This window comes from Perca flavescens, chromosome 13 (assembly GCF_004354835.1).
Source record: "Perca flavescens isolate YP-PL-M2 chromosome 13, PFLA_1.0, whole genome shotgun sequence".
Taxonomy (NCBI): Eukaryota; Metazoa; Chordata; class Actinopteri; order Perciformes; family Percidae; genus Perca; species Perca flavescens.
The window spans coordinates 11709314-11734618 of NC_041343.1; the positions used below are offsets into that span (position 1 = coordinate 11709314).

General features: G+C 40.6%; 1 protein-coding gene across 2 annotated transcripts in view; it reads right to left on the minus strand.

Moving 5' to 3' along the window:
* LOC114566415 (roundabout homolog 1) overlaps positions 1–25305 on the minus strand; it is a 92578-nt gene that overhangs the window by 38053 nt on the left and 29220 nt on the right. For both annotated transcript variants that reach the window (XM_028594846.1, XM_028594847.1), the window contains one exon: positions 20972–21298. In XM_028594846.1, coding sequence (XP_028450647.1) covers positions 20972–21298 — 327 coding nt within the window. The remainder of the gene's footprint in view (positions 1–20971; positions 21299–25305) is intronic.

Below are 25305 nucleotides of genomic sequence, written 5' to 3' on the forward strand. Positions count from 1 at the left end.
CCTCTGTTATCCTCGTTCTCCACCGTACCATCTCTGTTATTCTGCAAATCCCTATCACAAACACTGCCACAGCCCCGTGGCTACAAACACTCATCTGTCAATGTTTGATTCCACGTAAATATGGCCGACTGATGTGCTGTTGGATGATGCCAGCCTCCAGGTGTTTTCAATCTCCTTGACAATGACACTCCCGTTTAGTTGGCGTGCAAAGGCTCCAGTGATGACAGGGACGGAGGGTATCATTTGGGCACCACAGGAGAGATCACTAAGTGTGTGTACAGACACCCTGCCTTATCATTAGTAAGGGGTATGCCATGGATATGCTCCGTTGAAATAAATGCACCTATCCTGAGTCAGTCCTGAGATGACTCACCTGACTGGATGGGAGCAAATTAGCAGGCCAAGATGAGGTCAATAGTGTGTGTCATTGGCAATTTGGTTGAGGCAAGTGCACACCTGAATATTTTTTTAGTGGTAGCGCTACATTTGGCTCCACCACGCAGCTTTGATTCTCCACCAGTGCAAAGTAAGCTGAATCAGCCCCCCACCAGCTCTCTTCTCATCTCGTTTCCTTTCCCTGCATGTACGCTCCTGTTCACCCTCATCACTTTTCCATTCTCCCTTGTGTTTTCCTGTCTTCCAACTTCAATCTCTGCTTACTCCCATCTCCTTTGTTTCCTCTAAGCTATCTCACCATCTCTCAAGGCTTTGCTCCTCCCCATCTACTTTTTCTTCTCTCCTGCTTCAAACCTGCTCTTAATGTTTTTCAGCTATGCTAGATTTTCCTCACTGATTTTTAGGCCGTCACTTCCCTCCTTCTCCCCCCCCTCTCTCTCTCTCTCTCTCTCTCTCTCTCTCTCTCTCTCTCTCGGTCCTGTTGTGCATTCTCCACCCCCAACCCCTCCAAAACCTCCTAATGGATCCCATGTCAGCAGAATGCCAGAGGAAACCACACAACTGCACTGTGGCTTCATGTCTGTCTCTGCCTCAACGTCTCTCTCTCTTCTGCATGAAAAAAAAAATGGAAGAGAAAAATGAATAGAAAAAACTGCTGGCTGAACATTACAGTAAAACGACTCCAATGAGATTCTACATACTTCATGAAGCTGTGTCTTATATTTCAAATACATACTACAGGTGCAGATTCCTTTTAAGTGAGATTCTGCTTTAGTTTGTTCCTTTATTTGACGGCTTTAACTCATATATATATAATGGTTTGATTGTGCTGCATTGTTTTTTTTTTTTTACATTTTATTAGGTTTCATATTACTGAAGTTTCAGTTTCCTTTGTCCGTGTAGCCATGGAAGCTATCGCACAACATGATAATTACCCACTTCTTCTAGGTTCCAAAGAAACTGCTGTTGTTTCTGGTAAACTCAGTACTTACACTGTGCATGAGAAGATTTTTCCCCATTTTGTGCCACATTTTTTGTCACATTTTGTGCCGGGGAAATGTGGTTAATAAAGGGAATAAAGGGAGTTTTTCCTCTCCACTGTCGCAATAGCCACTGCTAATGCTTGCTCTTGAGGGAATTACTGGAATTGTTGGGGCTTTGGAAATTATAGAGTGTGGTCTAGACCTACTCTATCTGTAAAGTGTCTCGAGATAACTCTTTTTATGATTTGATACTATAAATAAAATTGAATTGAATTGAATTGAATAAACAATCCCGTCTCCTAGAAAAGACGGTTATATACTGCTAATTTGCAACAGCAAGTGTGTTTTGTTAGAAACATAACGCCGCCTGGATTCTATTTTTCATCAACATAACGAGGAAACGTTAATTAACGTAATATGGTCGTGTGCAAAATGTTGGGAGTGAATTTATTTGCAAAATGTTCTCTGACAAAATAAAATATTCGCTCCTGAAATACAATCCCAGTTTGTGATTAAAATGGGATTAAACTTAATGGTTATGTTTAGGAACCTCAAAGCACTTGATCAAGGTTAGGGAACAATCGTGGTCTGAAATATTTCAAAAAAGTCAATGACTTGAAGCACTCCACAGGACATGTTCACTTGATTCACTTTGAACTGAAGCCATGATCATTTCCTAACATTAACCAAAGTGTAACCACATGCAGGGCTGATTTTTAAGTTCCATAACGATGTCAGTATCACTTTGTATTTGTGGTTTTACTGTGACATAATAATTCAAGACTTTCTGAGACACAAAAGGATACTGCATTTTCAAAAAATAAAGGATGCGCTCAAATAAGTGGTTTGTCTCCCTTTGATAATGCCTTTTAGTATATGATTTTCAATAAACTGTGTCTGACACATCTTATCCTTTTAGAGACCAAAATACATGCTGTGAATGAAAAACATTATACTTTGCCAATATTTTTTTATTCTATCAACAATGTGCTGCAGACTTTAACTCAACTAAGGTTAATTTAAAAATAATAATCACACTGTTGTGTACTTTTCGGTAATTAAAGACTGCAAATTACAATTTGCACATCAATGCAAAATATGGGCATTGATTGTCTCTTTCTGGTTTTATTGTTCTTCTCTTTCAGGATGTGGTTTCCAAGCTTACAGCAACAAACTCAACCAGTGATGTGTTTTTTTCAACAGATCTGAGAACAAACAGCAGGAAATCAAACTGAAGTAAAGCTCTTTGCCTTTCTATCTCCTTTGGAGGAGTAAGCCAGTAGTAGTGTGTGCAGGGGGCTGCAGGAGGCACACAGGGACACGTGTGATAGACGACCCGATAATGTACTTACAGGGACAAACTGTCACATCTCTGCTGGGCTCTGCACTCCACAGGTACGCCGAGCCCAGACAAGGCCAGGCAGTGACAAATGGACCCAATTTCCATTTATTTATCTATCTGTTGTGTGGAACACAGAACACATTCTGGTCTGCTCCCCCTATAAATCTTTATCCTGTTAACACAACACCAATAAACCGACACATTAGCCCTCCCATGCAGCAGACTAATCAAGCACATACCCGTCACACAAACCGTAAAGAACATCAGCACCATGGCTGTGAAATTACTGGGAAACACACATCAAGCGGACAATTATAAAATCCCTGCAGACAGGTGAACTCACTCATGCACACTCAAATAATAAACAATAACAAATAAACATTTTCACAATTCTGGAGAGCAAAATTTAAAGGATGAACTCAGGAGAATAAATCTGGGGCAAAAGCTGCCTAATTTAAAACACAATAATACGTTTTTGCTGTGGCGATAGAAGGGGCTCGTAGAAAGCCACAGGGAGTGATGGGGTCAGGGGTGAGGGAAGGCACACATTTATACTGTTTAGATTTGATAAGGTCTGGAAATTGCTGAGAGAGGAACCCACGTCTGGAGAGACAAGCAGCCTGCCAGCCAGTCTGTCTCAGTGACTCAGTTAGGAGGTCTCACATGACATGATGTCCCCTCTGCTATTAACCCTGCTGACAAAAGCTTGACTCTTACACACACATCTACATCATCAGCAGCTAATCTAACTGTCCCATCTACAAACACTACACTAGAAATAATATTTCCGTCTCTGCAGGCCAGCTCACTCCCTCTCACTATTGCACAAAAACAGCTGCAATCACACCCCCTTCTCTCTAACTGTCATTAACACACACAACCCATAAACGCCCCCCGCTGGTTTTGTCATATTACCTGGCAAAACACCAACAGATTTTTTCGCTCAGTGCCAAGCAGCTAGTGGTGTGAATGGTTGAGCCGCTGGATTTAATTAGTGCTGTGCCCATATGGATTAGCAAAGAGACAGGCACACACACAACCAGAAAGTATGTCACGTCCCCACCTGATCTGCTCTTAACATTGCCCTTAGTGGCATGCATACACAGATGCACACATGAATACACACACCAGAGGGAAAGGGTGGGGTGTGGGACGGGGGGGCGCTCTGCAGCTTTGTAATCAGGTGATTTCTTTGCTGTAAATTTAATTGGTTTTAGCAGTAGTGCAAAGAAAACGTCAAGGTTGGCTTGCTGCACCATGTGAATGGAGACAGCTGCACTGATGGGCAGGATGTAGGAGGGAGCAAAGTGAACACACTGCTAAAAAGATTATTTAAAAAACCAGCGAGGTTGATAAACAACATACTGTCATCCTGGCAACAGAGAGATGCAGATGGATGGAAGGACATGCGAACACTTGCACCATGCTCTGGGAATATTCTCTTCGCCTTTCATTCACTTCCACTAAAACCCACGCAAGTGACACATTTCTGTGTCTGTCAGTCTCCTGCTAATTAACAGGCCAGGGATTGTTACATTTTGACACATGAATCTACATGTTTAGCCAATATTCTTTTCATGTACCACCTACTACCTGTCCCCTTATCCCTGTGTGACCTGTTACTGAACTACAATGTTAATTGGTTTGTTGTTGGATGCATGTTTTATTCCACAATGAGTGGGACTTCCGGGGGACTTCCTTTGACATGCTGAGCTCTTCTCTCCTCTCTCTTTCAATCTGTGTGCATCCATGTCCCATAAATGCTTGTTACTAACTTAGCTCTGAGGATCTTATTCCCTGGAGTCCTTGTGTTTTTTTGCCCCGCAGCTTTCCTTGGATTAGGGTGGCACCTAAGTTATGGTTGCAGCTGTCGCCATGGTCCTGCTCCGCGCCCTGCTATGCCCTGCTACACCCTGCTACGCCCTGCAGTGCCCTGCTACGTCCTGCTATTCCCTGCAGTGCCCTGCTACGCCATTAACTACTACAACTACTATTTCTAGTCATAGTTCCATTATCTTTATTGTGACTATTATTGCCACTGTTCATCACACCCCCAACCGGCAGCGTCAGACACCGCCTACCAAGAGCCTGGGTCTGTTCGAGGTTTCTTCCTAAAAGGAAGTTTTCCTCACCACCAGAGGTTTCTGCCTAAAAGGCAGTTTGTCCTCGCCACTGTCGCACTAAATGCTTGCTCTTTGGGGAATTACTGGAATTGTTGGGTCTTTGGAAATTATAGAGTGTGGTCTAGACCTACTCTATCTGTAAAGTGTCTCGAGATAACTCTTGTTATGATTTGATACTATAAATAAAATTTAATTGAATTGAATTCAAATCTGACTAAAAACCTAATAGCTGCCCTTAACATATCTTGTGAGGTTGACCATGCACTGTTCTACTAAAACATGACTAAAGTAATGTTTCAGTGCCAACAGTTAATGAAGAAGAGAAAGCACATTTCCAAGATTGTTTTTTTAAAATAGTTTCCTTATAACCACGTGTTCACTTCTGTTATTGTAAAAAGGGGTGAGTGGGTGGAGAAAAGGAGGGTACTTCTTCACCAGATCAAGACTCTGGTATTTGCTCAAATGAGTAAGTGTCTGTTTGTCATCTTAAGGCCAGCCCAGATGTCAAATCACACACTCCTCCTGGAATTAGGTTCACTGATTGATCTGCTACCTGAATGGGCCGTGCCATTTCCTCATTTCTGTTCAACAATACCCTCAATGCACAAACCTAATGGAGTCATCAATGATGCGTCACAGACTGAGACAAGAGCTGAAATTGGGTAATAGGGTTTGGTTATTCTTTGCCCTTACCAAGGCTCCTGAAACTGAAATGTGGTATTTAGTTTCAGCTGTATAAATAGTGAATAATACATAGTGTGATATGCTACGTAATGTGATGGCGGTTAAGGCATTTTGTGCAGTTAAGCTCTGTATGAATAATAGCGTAATCCGCTGCAATTATGGATAGACATGTTATAATTAGCTCACTGTAATCCCTCCAGCTGTCTTCCTCTTAGTAGACATAGCATTGTCTGGATCCAAATAGGAGGAAATGAGAATGAGAGCAGTTAGGGATAGGATAACCTTTATTCTGGAAAGACATTTCTGGCACTGTGGACTCAAATTAAATGTTTTCCTTCACAGTCTGAGGAGAAAGTTTCTAACTGTCTAAAAGGCTCCATGAAGAAAAAAAAAATGTAGAGGACAGAATCAGTCAAGGTCAGTGTTAATCATTTTCGCTTCAGTTCTGCAGCATCTCCACCTCCCACAAAACAAACCACTGAGAGCCACATTATACCATTTTTTCTGTCTAGCCATGGTTGACTTCCATTTTCTTAATTTCAATTCACTGTCTCACATGGCAGCATGTGTCCAAATTAATTGGTTTGTTGTTGGGTGCACTGTTTTATTCCGCTCTGCTTGATATACATATGCAGCTGCTTTGGGGTTTGAATAAAAAGCAGGAGGTCAACATACATTTGCAGTAGACTTACAGTAATTTACAAGGAACAGTGAGATTTACTGGGACTGAAACCCTTGATTAGACCCAGTAGGTGTCTGTGCTAAAGGTAGCCCATGTTTAATAGCGCCAATTGAAGCGTACTGACTAACATGCATGGACTGTTAAAGTCCCAGTGTTTGTGAGCTTGTTGTTCTGTTCAGAAACCAAATGGGAGTGACGGGGAGGGCTATTAAACATGGCAGACTGTGTATACTGTAAACAATGTACAGCACATTCCCCGCTGCGTGTTCACAGGAGTGTGAAGCTTTCTGCATTTCTACCTCCCAGAAGCAATTTGGTACTGGAGCCATCTAGCAGTGCTGCTGCTCCCCACTACACACCCATGCTCAGAGAGGAAGCATTAATATCTATTACTGTTATGTGTCTATTCCCAATACATATAGTACTATTAAAGAGTAGTAAAAAGAAAATATCTCTGAATTACAAAAACATGTTCTCACTTAGCTGTCGTGGTAGGCCGGCAGATGGTCTTGGATTTATTTGCCCATGTTCTGAGATAACAGACTCCAGGATTTCTGCTGCTACACCAACAAAATGGAGGTTAAATGAAATGTTGCGTATGGTGCTCACAACATTGAAAAATGACACAAAGCAACATATCTTTCCAGTGGTCCTATTACTCTGGATAACCCACCAGCATGACCTTGACCAGTTTTCAATGAAACTACTTTCTAATAAAATAATCATCCCCATGGAAACCATTGAGAGCATGTTTTTTCTATTATCCAGAGTAACAAAACACTGTTTCTGGAAATAGATGTTGCCAGTGAAATTGTCTTTATACTGTTACCCTCTAAAAAAAAAAAAAAAAAAAGTTAAAAGGCCGGTTCACCAAAGTTACACAATACACACAAGATTTTGGCAACTCCATGAACAAAATTCACCACCATTGAATTGGAGAAAAGACATAAATCTCAAAGCATAGATGTATAAAACCAAAGGCTACAGTTATACCACAGTAAGCGAGGAAATATCTCCACCATGTAAACTCTCGTTAAAAATGATAAACAAATGGTTGCAACCCTTCCAATGTCCTGGTCCAGCACAAGAAAAGTGCATTCCTCATATCACCTGAAACTCAGAGGATTTAATTTATAACTTAACTAACGATGGATACTATCATCTTTTGCCCTCTACCCTATTTCTTCCTCTCTACCCCTCCCCACTAGCCAATACTATACCTCCATCCCCCATGGCAATGTGAGGCGGGCAACACTATCCGCTCTAATACAGAACCTCTAGAGATATCTGCCTTCTCAGCATGCAGCGGAGCTAGAGACGGTGAAACAGATACACACACATTTGCACACACACACACACACACACACACACACACACACACACACACACCCACACACACACACAGTGGAAACCTCGGGTCTGAGATAATCAATGCCAACAGAGCCGCAGCAGATAGAGAGGCTGGAGAGTCAGACCCAAGGCCAGGTTCTACTCAAACAAGCAAAGCCCAGAAAGAAAATACACAAAGAAGAAAACGAGAAATATGAGTACCCTGACCCATATTTGCAATTCTCTCGCCTGTGTACACTATATTTCATCTGAATTCTTAAGACTTTATAGTTTATTTATGGAATCAGTTTATTAAAAAGATAACACATGCAGGAAGAGGCACACTGTGCATTTGAGATAAACAAAAACCAAGAAGCAAAGGAGAAATAAGATGACAAAACTACAAGTGAATATAAAATGTGCTTCAAAAATACATGCATGAAAAGAATGTATGAAAACCTCGAAGTAAATCTTATATGATGTCTCAAGTTTCTGTCCATGATATATTTGTTGCATGTTTTTCAGAGGTACAAATGCTATAAGAAATGCATGCCAACAACACCAACACATGGCTTTGGCATACTGGCATTTATAAATGACACTTTGTGCGAGTGAGAGAGAAGAGGTGACAGCGAGAATATAAGACATCAGACTGACAGTGTTCCTACATCGCACTCGCTGCCTCTGCACATGCTGTCAACAAACTTCAAGGAAAAACTGACGAGACATGCAGGTGTCCGATGGCTATTAGTGTAAAAACTTCCTCATCTGTCAGTGAGGGGAACCAGTTAGTGAAGAAGCTGTCAATTAAACAACCACTCATCTTGAGAGGCTCCTCATTGTCAAAATGAAGAGTGGACGAAAAAGATGTGTGTCTGTGGTGGGTGGGTGGATGTTTTATTGCCAGTCGACATTTTGGTGCAAGACTTTTAGCAACACATTTTTCATGGCATATGCTGTATGAAGGCCATGAGGAAGGGGTTTGTACCAAAAATGAAAGCAGGTAATTAAACAGACAGCAGAGGTAAACGTTGTGTGCAGAAATCCTGAATAAGCCTGTGGAAGCAATTTATTTAAAGCTTTGAAAAACCATGACCAACAAGCAGTGACATAACCGACACAAGCACATACATGCAGCCTGAAAGTTATTGCACTTTTTTTTTTAAAGGTCCATAGTACCACCATTAGGAAAGAAAGGTTTTCTGGAATCCCAGTACCCGAACAATCCAATTATCAGTCAAGCTACGAATCCCAGTTCACTTCACTCACTATAAATTCATTCAGTGAGCCTATAATTAGCCAGCTCAGCTTGAAGGCCACTTGGATAACATATAGTACTGGAAAGGAATATCCTTCTTATGTACAGTGTCTATGAATCTTTCATGAGAAGATACAAAACTTGCCAGGTTACAGTCAATAAACTAGTCAGATGAAATCTAGATTCAGATCCAATGGTACCATTGCCAGGGGTGGGAATTACAGGGTACCTCACGATACAATACGTGGCTCACGATACCAATAATATCACAATCCAGCAATATGTGATAATCAATGTGTTGCTTGACAATAATAATACATCATGATATCGGTCTAATTCAAAATAACAAATACAAAATGCCTGTGAGTAGGCTAAGTGTAATTTTTCTCTCTTTATTCACTGCAACTCCAAACTGTTAGAAAACAGCACAATTCTGCAGCACAGTTTTTTCTGATTGTAAATTAAAATTACAGAACTATAGAGCAACTATAGGTCTTGATTTTGGACTTAAATGTGGCTGGGGCATTTATTATTTTCAGGGACTGCTGTCCGCCATCCCGTTGAACACCTCATCCTCTTCAGCTAGTTAACTTATGTTCAATCCCTCACTCATGCGCTGGGAGGGGGGAAATCTATTTAGAGCCCCTTATTTTATTAATTAAAATAGCTTATTTGGCTGCAGCGTATCATTTTACCTATTGTACAAGGAAGAATAACAATATATTGCCGTATCAATTATATTGTTAATTTTGTCCCACGTACCCCTAACCAATGCATGGCGAGATCTGACAGATGGTACAACTCAAAACATTACTAACTGTCAAACATATCCGACACTCAGAGATGATGCAATCAGTTGATCTAGATGGGACTGTCTGTCTTTCCTCACATCATCAACTGAGTAGGCAATTGATAATCTACTATAAAGCTGGAAGGAAAGGCTGGATGCAATGACATTGAGGTACTACTACAATCAATAAATAAACCACAAAGGGGAAAAGCATTCTTCAAACGTTTTGTTTTGTGGGTACGAATTGTCTTCCTGGAATATCTAAATATACTTTTGTGGTAAAAGCAAACTACATTAGCACTGTGCCGCTGGGGCAATTTGTGCATTAGGGTAGGAGAGCGCACCTGTCATTGATCTGCCACACATAATGTGGCACTAGGAAATGGAGGTGCCATCAAGCATAGAGCCAACAGAGACACTATTTCCACAGATACTGATGTTTTATGTCATTACCTCATGTTATTACAAAGACATGACTTCCGTAAAAAAAAAAAAATCTTTCTCAGTTTAGTTGTATTTCATTTCAGTCTCCTTGTGCATTTATTAATACTAACTGCATTTGATATTGAATTTGATTGCTACACTTTCCTTACCCACCATAACACACACATTTAGTTAACATGGGTAACCTGACTATATATTAGTTACATTCCAATTGAAATCAATAGAATCAAAAGTTGACTTTATAGTGACTAAGTCTGGGTATCATTTACAAAATAACACCAGTGGTGCAGATATCAATAGAGTACTTCATTTGAAATAACCCTTCCACATTTTATGCACTTATATTCATTGGATGCAGAGGCGTGTAGTATAGCCATACTTTTGAACGTTATGGTGCCATCTCTGCACTGTAAGGTTTGTAGTGGACAAATCACACATCACATTAAATTGAAGAACACTTGCGGTGATTAGCTGCAACCAAAACCATACAAATAGTCATTTTTATTCTCAACCATGGCGACAAAAAGGATTGCATGCACGCATTGTTTGACTGGAGAAGTATTGATACTACTATTTATGTTGATACCTTAAAGGTATCGAGTACCAATAGACAGACCTAGTTGTGACCTAATTGATCAATGAGAGGAAAGCAATTATAGATAGATGATCTTTATTGTCATTGCATATATTTTACCACAAAACTCTGTTGGAGCGGTCCAATTTGCAGCATTAAAATATGAGATAAAATATAAAATATATGCCCACTTACACACACCTCACTCATGCCCATGACTACAAACACATTGTTACCCATAATATAAATGTTTTAAACTTAAACAACAAAACATAAGGAGCAGTTAACACAAAATTTCATTAGTCATTAGTGCACAGAGTCCGTTATTGCATTAAGCCTGTGTGTGTGTGTGTGTGCGTGATGTGTCTGTGCATGTGCGTGTGTAGAGGGGTGGGGGGGGGAATTGGGGGGGGAAAGAGATGATGGGGGTTGCTATGATTTCTGCAGCCTGTCCACAGCTCTAGGAAAACAAATACTGGTTATACAGTATGAGCACTTTGATTCTGTATTGCCACAGACTGTAAAATTGTTAAGACTTGGGGTTTAACATCAAAACCCTTATCCTTGAAATCATTTAATCCTGTTTTGATTCAGATAAATTGTGATTTTTGCAAGTGTCTGCCCCATTACCGTACCCTCAAGCAAGGAGTAGAATATGAGTGGCCAGACAGACAGTTCCATTCACATAGTAACAGGTGGTATTTGTCTCATCTTCCATTCTTTCACTGACACACATATTATTCTGGTGGTCGACCAGTTGCTGACAGGTTGTCAAACAGTCAATTCAGCTGTTCATCCCTCCGACCTCAGAGACCTGTGACAACACTGCCATGATTACAAGCCCCAGAAACACCACTTCATCAGTGCAGGGTGGCAGTGACATTCATTGTCCTAAAGCCTAAAGAAAGTGATTTACTTCACTAGAAAGAAGCTGATCGATCACTCTGCAACAGTATACATAATATCAGCTAAGCCCCATGACATTACTAACTACGAATACATATTATAATCACATTAGTCTGATAGATGAGCTGTAAACTCACAACTTTAAGTGGTTGTGTGTGTGTGCATCTGTGAGTCTCTATAGATAATAAAAGTGAAACATAAAACATTTTTGTTTTATTAGTATCATGCACATATTCCAAGTTGACATTTGAACCTAAAAATGTTATTGCATTGTTCTCCTGGAAATATATTAAAAAATAAAAAAAAATAATAATAATAATTTCAGCAGCCTAATAGCATATTTTTCATGCTTGATTGTGATAAATTGGCAGAAGATTGCTGTTATGAAAATGAGTTGAATCCGGACATGCTTTACATAACTCATATTAAAGATATGGGTGGGGAGAAGACACAGATTTATGTTGTAAATTTAGCATGACAAATTCAATAAATATACAAAAAAAACCACACATCCTTGGTTATATTTGCATTAGCTGGTTATAATGTATGTGTGTGGAGAGGCATTTATATGTGGGTAAATGAATGAGAAGTCCCAGTGCTAAGGGCTATATCGCTCTGAAGATCCTTTTAATTATCTTCAGTCCCTCTTCAGTGTCTCTTGGTTTTCCTTTACCTCTCAGCTTTATCCACTCCTTCAACTCCCTCTGCCTCATCTCATGCCGTCTGTATGTCTGCTTCTTTGTTATATCTCCGCAATAGCCTTGGGAAGTCTGGGAGGAACAGTTAAGGGACTTTTCCACAGAGAAAAACAGAGATTGAGAGAGTTGTGCAAACAGAGAGGATAGGAGTTTTGCATAATGCAATATTCCATCTTTTCCTATTTCATGGCATTTGAAGATGGTATACTCAACATATATTTGAGAGAATTAATGCTATGGGAAGTCTACTTGTACACATATGCTGTAATGGTGCTTGTAGATACTGGTATTAGATTGTTAGGTATAAGTAGATTGAAGAGATCTCTTAGTCATCTCACTGTCTCTGTCTCACATAAAACTGAAAAATATTGGCCATGATAACACAGACAAAAGGAATTTACTTTCTGGGTGTGGAAAGAAGCTGCCAGCTAAGCAAACAGACAGATTGTGAATATTAATTATTACTACATCCAAACCACATAGCAACACAATTAATTGAAAAAATATTGAAATTGCCTATTTGAATTTTGTAATGACAACATCACAAAGGCTGTTGATGTACAAAAGATAAAGGGTAGAAAAAGCACAGCCCCTTAAAGTGGAAGTGTGGTGATACAAGTCAAGTTCACACACAATGTTTGGCACTATTTCATTATTTTTCAGGTGCTGAAGAATTAATCTAATTTAAATAATTTTAGCTTTTTTTGACATGGGTAATAATAATAACATTGAATAATAAAAAATAGCGCCAGCGTCAACATGAAAATGTACAGACACACCCTTGTTTTGGTGTAGTGACAATAATGGGGAACACATCACTGGTCATCAAAGCTTCCAGTAAGCAGCATCAACAATGGCAGCTCCATCAGAAACCTGTCTGCACATTCCAAAGTATTCCCACAGGAGAGAGATGAAGCGATGCTCCAGAAGGAGGAGGAGAGGGGGAGGAGGAGGGAAATGGCAGAAAATAGGGGATGCAGAACTGACAGCCATGCAGGCACAGGGATGGTTGTAGTGCCTTGAAACTATTCACCTCATTATTCAGCTTCCATTGAGGAACCACCCCTCTCTCTCTCTTTGTCCCCCACTTCACTTCATGTTATAAATCACCACATCTGCAGCCTATTAGAGAAGATACCAGAATCTTTGGTTGTGGCGGGTAAGCAGTAGGAGCAATACTGCATAAACAGTCTAATACTCTGCTGCTGCACTGGCAACTGCTCACATCTCGGATTCCAAGTGTCTGTGACTGCTTCTTTGTGCTGTAATTTCTGTAAAGTACTGTATTGAGATTCAGTGAAGTGCAGTATATCTCAGATTGCCCTGCAATGTTTCTAAAAGCTGTCAGTCACATTATTTATGTATGCCGTGCTTTAATGCTCAAGTTTTTCATGTAATGTATAATCAAAATTAGGTTGTCGCCATATACATTTTCATAATAGCTTCTTAGTTCATAACTATGCAGATGATATTCAGCTTTACCTCTCAGGTAAACCAAACTCTTTCACCTGGTTGGCTACATACCTGATTAGCAAATTGTTGTTTAATGAATTTAGCAAACCTCTAAAGATTGAATACATCATTGTTGAGTCAAAATAATGTCTGTATAATGTGTAATTTGTTAAAGGAAGGAAAGAAAAACAGGTGGAAATATCAGAAATATTTATTTCTGTATTTGACTGAAAGCAGCTGGCAGGCAGAGCCCCAGCAGGAGAATGAGTGAAAAAGTAAACTTGCCTTGTGTAGCGTACAAGCAATGGGCAGAATTTGTGTTGTTACCAGTGGTGGTGAGGAGTAAGGGTAACACCAGCATCTAAATTAACCAAAGTGATATGTGCAGGTAAGTTTACATTGTGTTTAATATGCTGCAGCTGACCAGCTAATTAGCTATCTGACATTAGCAGTGCACTTTTCCCCATTGAATGCTTGTTCAAGCTAAGGTGCAGGACAAGACGTGCGCTTATGTTTGTTAATTAGATAAGGAGGCGACATTAGCAGGAAAGCTGTTCCATCAGAACAACTATGTCCCGCCAGTCTTCGCTTCGTGCATTATACTAGTTTGTTAAGGTAAGAATGAATGTTGATTAAAAAAAAGACATGTTTGTCTATATTGCTTCAAAACAGTGTAAAAACAAACACTGTATTGAATTACAGTGCAATTTGGCTGTCTGGTATTCATTCAGAATATTTGATTATGGTTGGCAGTAACAGAGCAAAGTGTCCACCTTCTAGATCACAGAAGAATTTTGATTAGCTTAATGATAGCCTAAAAAGTTGGCATTTTAATCATAAACACTAACAAACAATCATCAAACCACAATTACACAGTGCACATCTGGGTGAGCGTTCATTTTTCATTTTCATGCCCTGAAGGGACTGTCAGAGTTGTACTGAGCTTGATATTTTTTTTAAATAGAATTAGTTAACTTTTACCGGGTGGTATGATACCACACCAAGCAGATATTCTGAGAGAGCAGGCGGATAGCCTTGGCAAATGAAAACTGAGTTTGAAATGAAAAAGTGACACAACCTTTGACAGATAGCATTAACCCCGAGCACACATATGGCTGGTGGGTGCTGTTGACTGTGGCATTTTGGAGTGACAGATAGAGGATGGATAAGGCTAATATCTCAGCAAATGCACAACCATCCCTCTTCTCTTAGTGACAGCAGGATTACTCAACCATGCAGTAAGCCTCTAATACTTGCACACTGACAAATTCACAAGTAAAGTATAGGGCGCACTAGACATATCATAGTTTATGTCATTACTGGGTTTGTTGCAAGTTGTGACTCGATGATGGTTATTTTACTGTTAATTAATTTCAGTTGTTGGAAACACTTCGGCAGCTAAGCACACGAGTGCTGGTTGCTTGGCCCTCTGGGGGGTTTCTCTTGCCATGTTACAAATCAGCAAGAGTGAATAAAATACATATGACATCAGAGTAACATAACACAGCACGCACTGAGTTTTATCGGAAATTGATCAAATCTGGCTGCGTTACTGCTCCAAGGCTGCAGGGAAATGCAACCGGCACTGAGGTTCAGTGCTGAGCGGGAAAAGATTTACTGTCGGGGGAAATGGGCCGAGCCAAACGGTGTCTCCCCAGCAACAACCAGAGCTGAATACATCACCCACAACAAAATTATATCCAACAGGATTTGGACGGGTGTGAGGGTGCTTGTAGAAGAAAGTGAGAGACACCCAAAGTGTATGCTTAATGTCACCCACGTATGGGCACACAGGGGCATACTGTAGACAATCATTAATAGACAGGATTGTTGATTTGACTCACACAGGCTGCCTTCTCCCTCCTGTGGCACGTCTGTCTCTGCTCGTCAGCAACTTATTCTCCAAAGAGGAGCACAGAAGATAAAAGTGGAAGAAAAAAAAATGTGCACACATGCACAACATGGCCAATAAAGAAGGCTGTATATCTGTAATGTAGAGGAACCTTCAACAGTGCAGATAATTCACAATGCCTGGCAGCTTATTACCGCACATAAAGCTAGACATTTCTTTTCTTTTCTTGACAAGGCTAAGAAGCATCCCTACTGCAAAATACAAGCTCCTTTTTGCCAGAGAAAGTGGAAAACAAAAACAAAGGGAGTTATAATTAATGGTTTAATTCAGTAATCTGTCAAAGAATGTAAAGATGTGAAGGTCAGTCCTTTCTTTCCAGTCAAAGCAGCAACTGTTGTTTCAGTTGACACAATGTACACAAAGAAACACAAAATAGGAACACCTTTATATTCTGATAATACACACACCCAGGAGCCATATGGTCTTTGTCAGATGCTCTTGAGTACTTCCCATCTCTTTTTCCTGCCGCTGCAAGCCAAACAGACTCATTCCCTACGTCCTGACACTCAGGCACAAATCTGGCTCTTGGAAACGCTGAGCCTAGGGGAATATAGCGACCAACATTGTTTAGACAATACTTGCAGTTCACTCGCACCAGTCTCCAGACTGTAAACACAAACCAGCTGTCCCAGGAGTGTGATACTTATTCACTGACTGATCTAACCATAGGCCAACTGGGAGAGAACAAGGCAGCAGGATGAGGAACAAGAGGCTAGCACAGCGTTCACAGACTGTCATGGGCAATTGGAAGTAAACACCGGTATCTGTACAATGTGTCAGTGTTTGTCTGTCAAACAATATCACTCCTAGTCCATACGGACAGAAAATGACAACTTTCCTTAGACATCCCACTATACTGCCACTTAGGATCTTTTATTGCTGTTATCCAGAGTGACTGCAGACAGGATGCAGTCAGGGACAGTGACAGCCATTTGAAGTGGAGAGCCATTAGTTAATGGATAGGGGCAGGCAGAGGGGGAAATGTGACCTCTGAGAATCCGCCTCTCTTTTTGCTGCCACATACGTCTCCTGCACCCGCTCGTTTCCAACATAAGATTGCAATCAAAGAGGAGCGGATTGGGAGACAGACCAGGGGTCCCACCTTAAGCTGCCAATCTCACAGTGTGACTGAGCTGTTCACATCCCATAATCCACTTCAGAGAGTATGGTGTTACATTGAACATGTCCGTCATGTTAATGCATTCATGTTATTACCACACACCATCATATGTCTCCCACTGGCTTACCCTTTAAAAGATATGAATAGCAAACAAATCCGCCTACATTAAGGATGATGAAATATTCATACAGTATAGAGATGTATGTTTTATATGAATTGTCTAAGAAGCAGAGGTGGATTTGTCCACTACCTTTTTGATGATTTTGTCTATTGTCTTTTTTTACTGGGAACCACACAATATTTTGTTAATCCAGATAACACAAACTGATTTTTAAACATGGATGATGTACAAACACTGTGAGCTGGCTATTCACATATTAAACATTTAATTTACTTGGAAAAACCCTGAGACGAGAAAAAAAAGCCTTACAAATCTGGCTTGTTGTAATTTGGGTTACAATTTTGCAGAAATTTCAAGGCATGCACCAGAGGTTGTTAGAAGTCTTATCAAGACTGCTTCATTTTCCATGTTAAATTACTGACATTTATAATCCTCTTACATGTATCTATAAATTTAGCTGCCAAAAAAATTATATAATATTTTAACCATGTACCTAAATAAATCAAATAATAAGTTATGATTGTATTTGTACCGACTTTCAAAAAAAGAAAAAAGTAAGTCTAAACTGTTGCTATAAAATATACAAAAGTATATAATGCAATGAATGGTGTTTTTGTCTTTTGGCTTTGGCTGCTGTGTCTTTTAATATCATGTGAGGTGAGGCAAATGTATTTGTGTGACATGTAAATAAAAAACTAAATTATCTGAATAATCAGCAGGGAAGTTTCCTTCTCTATATACGCTCACATGCGTGAGCTGTCATGTGGCTGTATCATTGTCTTTCCCCGTGGCTCATTACTTCATCACTGCAGTGCTGTGGCCACTGGCCTAACCTTCAGCCCCGCCACACGACTCACTTTTCTTTACCAAATGGCAGTGTCCAATTAGTTTAAGAATATCATTTATTCCTCTGCCTTACTGAACCTAAAAACAGGTCTACTAGCCAATAACCTTTAGAGTACACAGGCTGACTTTGCCTTCACCTCAATAAAGCGCTCCATGATTGAATCAAGTGGTTAAGGTCAATAGGACATATGTTCATTTCCCAGGGTCCTCAAGGGTCCCTGCAGGCAGAAAAAAATGCTGAGTGTCTTCTGTGACATTTATTGGATAGGAACTAAGTTATATGTCTTTTTCCCTTTCAGAATGGGCTCCACTAGACCATGTGTGTGTGCTTGTATGTGCGTCTGTGAGCATGTTGTGTGTGCTTACGCAGTATTTCAACCCTGTGGTCATGCTTCAGGCACCAGCGCATACTACATCTGTCACTGTCTCTACCATGTCACCTCAATTTTCTCCAAACTAGTTTTACTTCTGTGCCTTGAAGGACAGACACGTCTTCCTCTCTCTCTCTCTTCTGTTCCAGTCTGTCTCTGTCACTCCTGTCCTGCTCCCATCACTTTCAGCCTGTCAGTCTTTTGTCAGCCATCTCCCCATTTTTCATCATCTCTCCCTTACTTCACTTAAATCAAAGCGGCATCGGGAAAACTTATAATACGGTAAATTCATTTGGAATTGAGTCAAGGCTTTTATAAGTAATTCATTTTCCACTGTAGCTTTCACTTTTACTTTGTCGATAAAAGATCAAATGACTAACGCTCATTGGGACTTTTGTCAACGTGCTTCACTGCCTAGGTAGCCGAGTCCATGAACTCATCATATTATATAAAGTGACAAGATATTCAAGAGAGCCAATCATGCATAACCATTATGACTATCTAATGTTTATTTTTAGGGACAGGTGCAGAGTGTACATTATTCATTGCATTGACTTACGGCATTATATCTTCAGCGCACTGGATGTATGGTCTGCATGCAAACATTGAAGTAGGATTTTTCTAATAAACACAATAAATTCCATACAATCTCCGGTCATCCTCCAGCCTGTTACACTGACAACCAGAACATCAGCCAACCAGAGGTGCTCACCAAGAGCAGCAACACACTGGTTTATATTCAACATGTGCAGATGGGATGCTGTCTCTTAAACAGTGTGTGTTTTACCTGTGTAGTAGTGGGAGTGATCAATTGTGCATGGTGCACAGAGGAGACAGAAATGCCAAAAACTGGAGAGAAGTGCACACTGCTGTTATGTTCACTGTTGCTGGATGTAAACTAACATGAAGCAGGAGGAGTTCAGTGTTTCAGTGCATTTTGAAGTCGGTTTAAAAGTGAATATTAAGTGGAGAAAATAAGCTTTCTTTTAGCTTTTGGAGGCATTTGCTGGTCATTACAAATATGGGGGGCGGGCTATTTCCTTTTTTTATTCATTGGGGGGAGGGGCAAAAATTATAACATTTGATGATGCAGTTACAATATAATAATGTGCTTATGATACACCTATTGTGGCTACTCTTAATACTGGAAAATGATGCTGCTCTATTATTGTGAGTGTCATCACACAGTATTATCTCCTGAGGGATTTTAGAGAGTGACAGACGTAATAAGTGAAACATGATGATACCTTGTGTGTGTGTTTGTCAAAGTAAATTATTCAAAAACATCAGCTTATTGTGCATCACACAAAGAGTAACTAGAACATGTCAGCTCGAAACCCAGTCATTATTTTGAATACAGTTCCCTTTAGTCAAAGCAACCTTTAAGCAATCAGAACACTGCACAAAATTAACAACTTTCACATTAACAATACCAGACGAATGATGTGACACGTTGGTCTATTGATAGAGTAAGGTCAGTCCTCCTTTTAACACTCCCCAGCTTCATAATCCTCTTATAAACTCCCTAACTCAGCAGCACTGGCCAAAGGGGGTTCGGTTTTACTATCCAGCCCCAGGGTGACCCAAGAATCTGTATGTGACCTCTAAAGGATGGAGCAGGGAGACATAACTCATCCAGGCAGCTTCAACAAGTCCTCCCTGTGTTCCCCCTACCCTCAACCTTAAAACCTGACAGTAAATTTAGTGAACTCCCGAGAAATAAACTCTCCCCCTAGAGGGCTGAGCTTCTCAGGGTTGGAGTGCTGATCTAGCATTACCGTGATACGTTTGACCATCTCTTTCATTATAATTCAAAAGGTGAAAAGGATACTAGAGAGGTATTATATATTCTAAAACCTTTGCAAAATATCTGCCCAGGAGACAGAGCCTGGGTAAAGCCCTGTAAGCTGACACAGCGGAGCAGAGCAGGGGATCGACAGTAAAGGATGGGGAGCTATGCAGTGTGTGAGGGCATGGCTGTGGTTGTTAACCATTGTCACCAACACTTCCTTCTTTTAGTGCAGTCTTTACTCATGTTGTTTACCGGATTCCAGTGCTTTTGGTCTTGCAGAACCTGTGTCCCATATGGATTCACAGACCATCTGCACTATTACTCCAGCCTATTCTGATGGTCGTAAGCCCTGACCCTTGTCCTCTGCCCCCTGCCCTCTGTCTGCTTTTACACAAGCTCCATTCCATCGCTCTAACTAAAGTATATATACGTACAGACACATACGTTTGGCTGCTGCATGCAACCTGACAAATTCCTGTCTGAGACATGCTGCAGTGAAAGGCTGTTTAACTGGCAACACCACAGACTTGACACTTACAGCTCTGCGATTTCGCGAGTTGTCATCTGTTGGGAACACACTCAGCACTTGTTTAAACCTGGGGACTAAAGCAGACACACAGCTGCCGCATCTGACAGGTGGGTCGCATAGTTAACTTCCACCTGCTCCTCAACCATACATGAGCCATATTGGAAGGAAAGTAACAAAATGAAAAAGAAATTTGCACAATATGTTTCATGTATAATTAGATGAATGCAATTGGTTAACTTGAAAGTGAGAAGACACTAAGTAAGTATGAGAGTAAATATGAGACTGTGATGCATTTTAGTGAGGATGAAAGTATTTCCACCTATGACTTTTTTTTTTTTTGTTATCCTTGCTTCAGGACTTGCAGGAGAGTATTTAAAGGTCATATTGAGGAAATATTTTTCAGACTTTCTTTGAAGATGGATATTAAAATCCCCACTATCATCATGCAGGATAAGAGATTGGGAAATCAATTAAAATGCTTAAAAAGAGGCCGAGACAATTATTATCTGCAAATCTGCGTCTTATGCCTGGGTATTAGAGATAGCTGCACATGGGTGTTCCATTGTTTTTAACAGAATTATTAAAGCTCTCAGCACTGTAACATGTAAACAGAACTTACTAGCTACTTCCAGTGATGCATTGTGACTGATCGCCTGGCCCAAATAGTTTCGGGCCACACACACGTAGCTGCCATCGTCGGGCTTGCTCCGTCGTCCGTGGACGATGCGTAGGAAGAAGAGGGACCCGCTGGGCAGCAGCATGCGGTGGGAGCGGGGGTTGTCGCGGTCCGTCTCAACGCGCTCCCCATCTTTGTACCATTCCACCGTGGGGGTTGGACGGCCCTCTGCCTTACAGTTGAGAGTGGCTGGTTCCCCTTTGGACACAATGAGGTCAGAGGGGTGCTCCACAATGCGGGGAGGGAAGTCTTCCTGGCGGAGACGAGACCCTAGAGAGGAAGTGGTGCAAAGGTGACAAAAGCAGAAAAGAGAATTAGTTCCAGGTACACACTTTACTGCCATATGTATGTATGGATTACAAAAAGCACATTACAAAGAGCCATAGTAAAATTCATTAAATAATCCTTCCATGCAATAAAGAGTAGTACTAATCAAAACAGCGGCAGCTCTAAAGGAATTAGACACAGCCTGTTATTATAGCTCCTATTACCAATAATCCAGTTTGACAATATAATTACTACACAATTGCATGGCGCTCATAAAATGTTTTGCTTTTGTTTCAGCAGTTGGAACCCTATGAGGCATTGTAAATTAAATTAAAAAAACAATGCTGACGTGAAATCCTCGGGAAGTAATATCTGTCAAAACATGTCTAGCTTTAAAACATGTATTTGCAAAGAAATATTTATATACAGTTGTTTTTTTTACTTTAGGGCTGAATTATAATGGGATTATGGTGTTATCTGTGGCTCCACCAACACAATACTATAGATACTGTCTGTGTTAATTTCACTGATTTAAATGTCCACTTTTAAAGGCGCCTGAAACTTCTGCTACTACATGTAAACAATACAGGAAAGGCACAAGTTTCCAAATTATAATTTTTTAAATAAATATGGTGGGAAATAAGATAAGATAAAGTGTCTTCATGTAGCTATGTATTTTCAATAGATGCCTGATATTCTGAGCAAAAGACACAGGATACCCATCCTCAACAGGAGCCATCACTCTCTGTCCTCCACCTATACATTTAGTTATGCTTTGTGTTCACCATTTGGAGCCAATATTACCACAGCCTCTGAAATCATTAAACCAGCCACAGAAATACGAATCAATACCTCCAACTATGCTCTCACAACCACAAAATCACCTCTAATCCCTGCTACACTGTTGAGAAGTCATTCATTCTGGTCTTCTCAAAGAAACTGTGTAACAATGAGTCCCTGTGAGGCAGAGGACAAAGCAAACCTCCCTAATGAGATCCAGGTACACAACTCCAATGCCTCTGCACATCTTACATTCCTTCCATCTCGGCCCAATTCTGCACCTCCATGCCTGGCCACACACACACACACACACACACACACACACACACACACACACACACAGACAGAGAGAGAGAGAGAGAGAGAGAGAGAGAGAGAGAGAGAGAGAGAGAGAGAGAGAGAGAGAGAGAGAGAGAGAGAGAAGAGAAGAGAAGGATATGATGATTCATGTCATGTAACCACTGTTTACCTATTTTATTGCTGGGGGAAAACTTTTCTGTTTTTTTTAATGCTGCTGCAAACACTTGCTAACACAACCTTCAGCAGGTCACGCTTTTATGTGCCAATGGCCCTGTAAAGCAGATAATCACCACCGTGCAAGAGAGTGATGAGCTCCTGCACTCCCGCTGCAACCAATAAATCCCAAACAGACAAGTGTTTACCCAGATAGATAACACCTCACACATTGTGAAATGGGCGAGAATTTTATCCACTGGGTAGTGTGGTGGATGTTTTGTGTGTTTGAACATACAGTATGTCCTGTCTTTTCCCCAAATCATATAAAGGAAATTGTGATTGTATATAAGAGGTGCAAACTTATCATTACGTACTGTAATGTATGCTGAATTGTGCATGTTTTTGCATCCAAAAGCTCCATATTACCTGTATAGTAGCAGTCTGACTAAAAGCCCTCTTACTGCCTGACTATTAGATTCAGTTTTTTTTTCTTTCCTTCCATTTGCTTCCTTTGTCTGCTTTTCCTTTAATGCTGTCAAGTGGTCGACCTAGCTGAAAGGCTCCATGCTAATTAATGCAAAAACTGCCAAAAAGTTGAATTGTACGAAAGGCGGGTAATTACCCACCTAAAAATGCTCCTCAGTAACAACATGGCCCTTTTTGTGTGCTCCAGCGAGACCTTTCTTTGCACTGGCACGTTGCAAATGTAGCTTGAAGGTCTGTCATGATAAGACATGATGGGTAGTGACCAAATATGGTGAACCAATTCTTCACCAGCACAACCTGGGAAGGTAACAGCACAAAGCCAGGTTCTCAAAAGTAAGACCTGTTGCCTGAATGAAGGGATTATGAAAATTATGGAGGAAAAAAAGGCTAAACTGGACAGCAAAAAGGGGCGTAAACATTGCATTTAAGTAGAATTTTACAAAGGGTCCAGTTAACAGAACCTATAACAGAACAATATAAATAAAGTTGCCAATGTGGTTTTCAGTCACACATGCTGCCTACGTTTTTTAATTGTGTTAGGCTGTTGCCTAAGGGTCCATGTAGCTGCCTAAGCTCCCTGGCATTACAGAAAGGTAATATCAGCCCGCTACAAGTGGGCCCCCAAAAGACCAGGATTTATCTGCAAAGGGCCAGCAGCCAGCATACAATCAGTATGCCAAACATGCACACAGATGCACAATGGAGTACATACATACACACCAAAGGTCATTTGTAGCACCTGTGCCACTACAAATGTGTTTTTTTCTGTCTATCCTGAGTCAGTTGTGTTGTCTTTTGAAGATCTAGAGAGAGAAGGGGAATGCAGAGCAACACAAATAAAAGAGAAAGGAGCGTGTCTGTGTAGTTTTGTCTCAGCCAGTGAGAAAAGAAGTGGGTAGACAGTCTGTTTTCCCCACAACTGTGCGTCTCTCTAGAGAATCAACTAAAATGTACAGAAATAAACTGCAAAAAAGCTTTGGTATGTTGGAATAACAAGCTAGGTATTTTGTATTTTATTCAAGTAAGTTCTAGTGAGTTAGAAAAGAAGGCTTGAGGGGATATGTTATAGGAGGAAAATGAGGAGGAAGAGAGGAGGTGATAAAGGGGGAAGGTAGGGGATAACAAAAACAACAAATTGTCCACTCTAAGATTCTAATAACACATGTGACAAATATGAGCGTAATTTACTACAACGTTGGTGGTCTTGGATGGACCTACCTCAGTGTCATTTATAGTACAATGCTGTATGTATTTAGAGTGCATGAAAGGAGGCTACTATGACTGTTTGGAACCAAACCAAAGAAATATACAGAGAAAATATCAAATATAACAATCAAATTAGCTTGCTGCACTGAGAACACACTAGCTGTCTGCTCAGTATGAAACATTATCCTTTCCAAAGGTATAGCACTTCAGACAGGCTGACAGACACATGGACACACACTGATACACAGTGTTGTGCGTGGACGTGGTAAAAAGAGCACGTTCATTGAAAGTGCACTGTGTTTTGCGGCACCCGAAGACTGTTTCCATGTTGATATCGGTTTCTCTCTACCTAAATCTTAACCAAACCCTAACCACGGACGGGGGAGCTATGGGAAACATCATTTTAAAAAGAGGGAAACAACATTTGCCCGGGCAACAGACAATCACCAAAAACAAGGCTGAACCAAACGTCCGCCACACTGGCAACGAATTTGAAACGACACATCGAGTTGAAGCATCCGACCACTCTCGGAGAAGATTATTTATAAAAACAGAACATGGAAGAAATTAACGTGAACTGTGAACTTAGTTAAAAATTCTAATTTATAAACTATGAACATAACAAGTTCATTTTAATCTATGTGAACTGAGCTAGCTCTTGTCAAGTGTAAACTTGCACAACACTGCTGATATAAACATGTTTCTGAAGCAATCACTTGGAGAGCGGAGACTGGTGGAGAGTTGTTTTCAAATCAGATTTACACTCCAAATTCACTTATATGAAGAATGTGCATAATTGTCTCTTTGTGGTTTTCCCAAATAAGCAAGTAGTAGATAAGCAGTGGGTGACATGTATTCATGTAGAATGCAGTGCACTGTACCCCTTGGGTGCCGCTGACAGCTTTGTGACACAATCAACTTGCTCAGTGACTCTGACCCCAAGCCTACCAGAGCCACAGTTGTGGAAATGGTAAATCTCCACCTGAGGTACTGTGGGCTTACCTGTGCTCGAGTGCTGCTCTGGAAGAGTAGTAGTCAGGCACAGCTAGTAACAGCAGGCAGATTTTGTTGGAGGCTTAAGA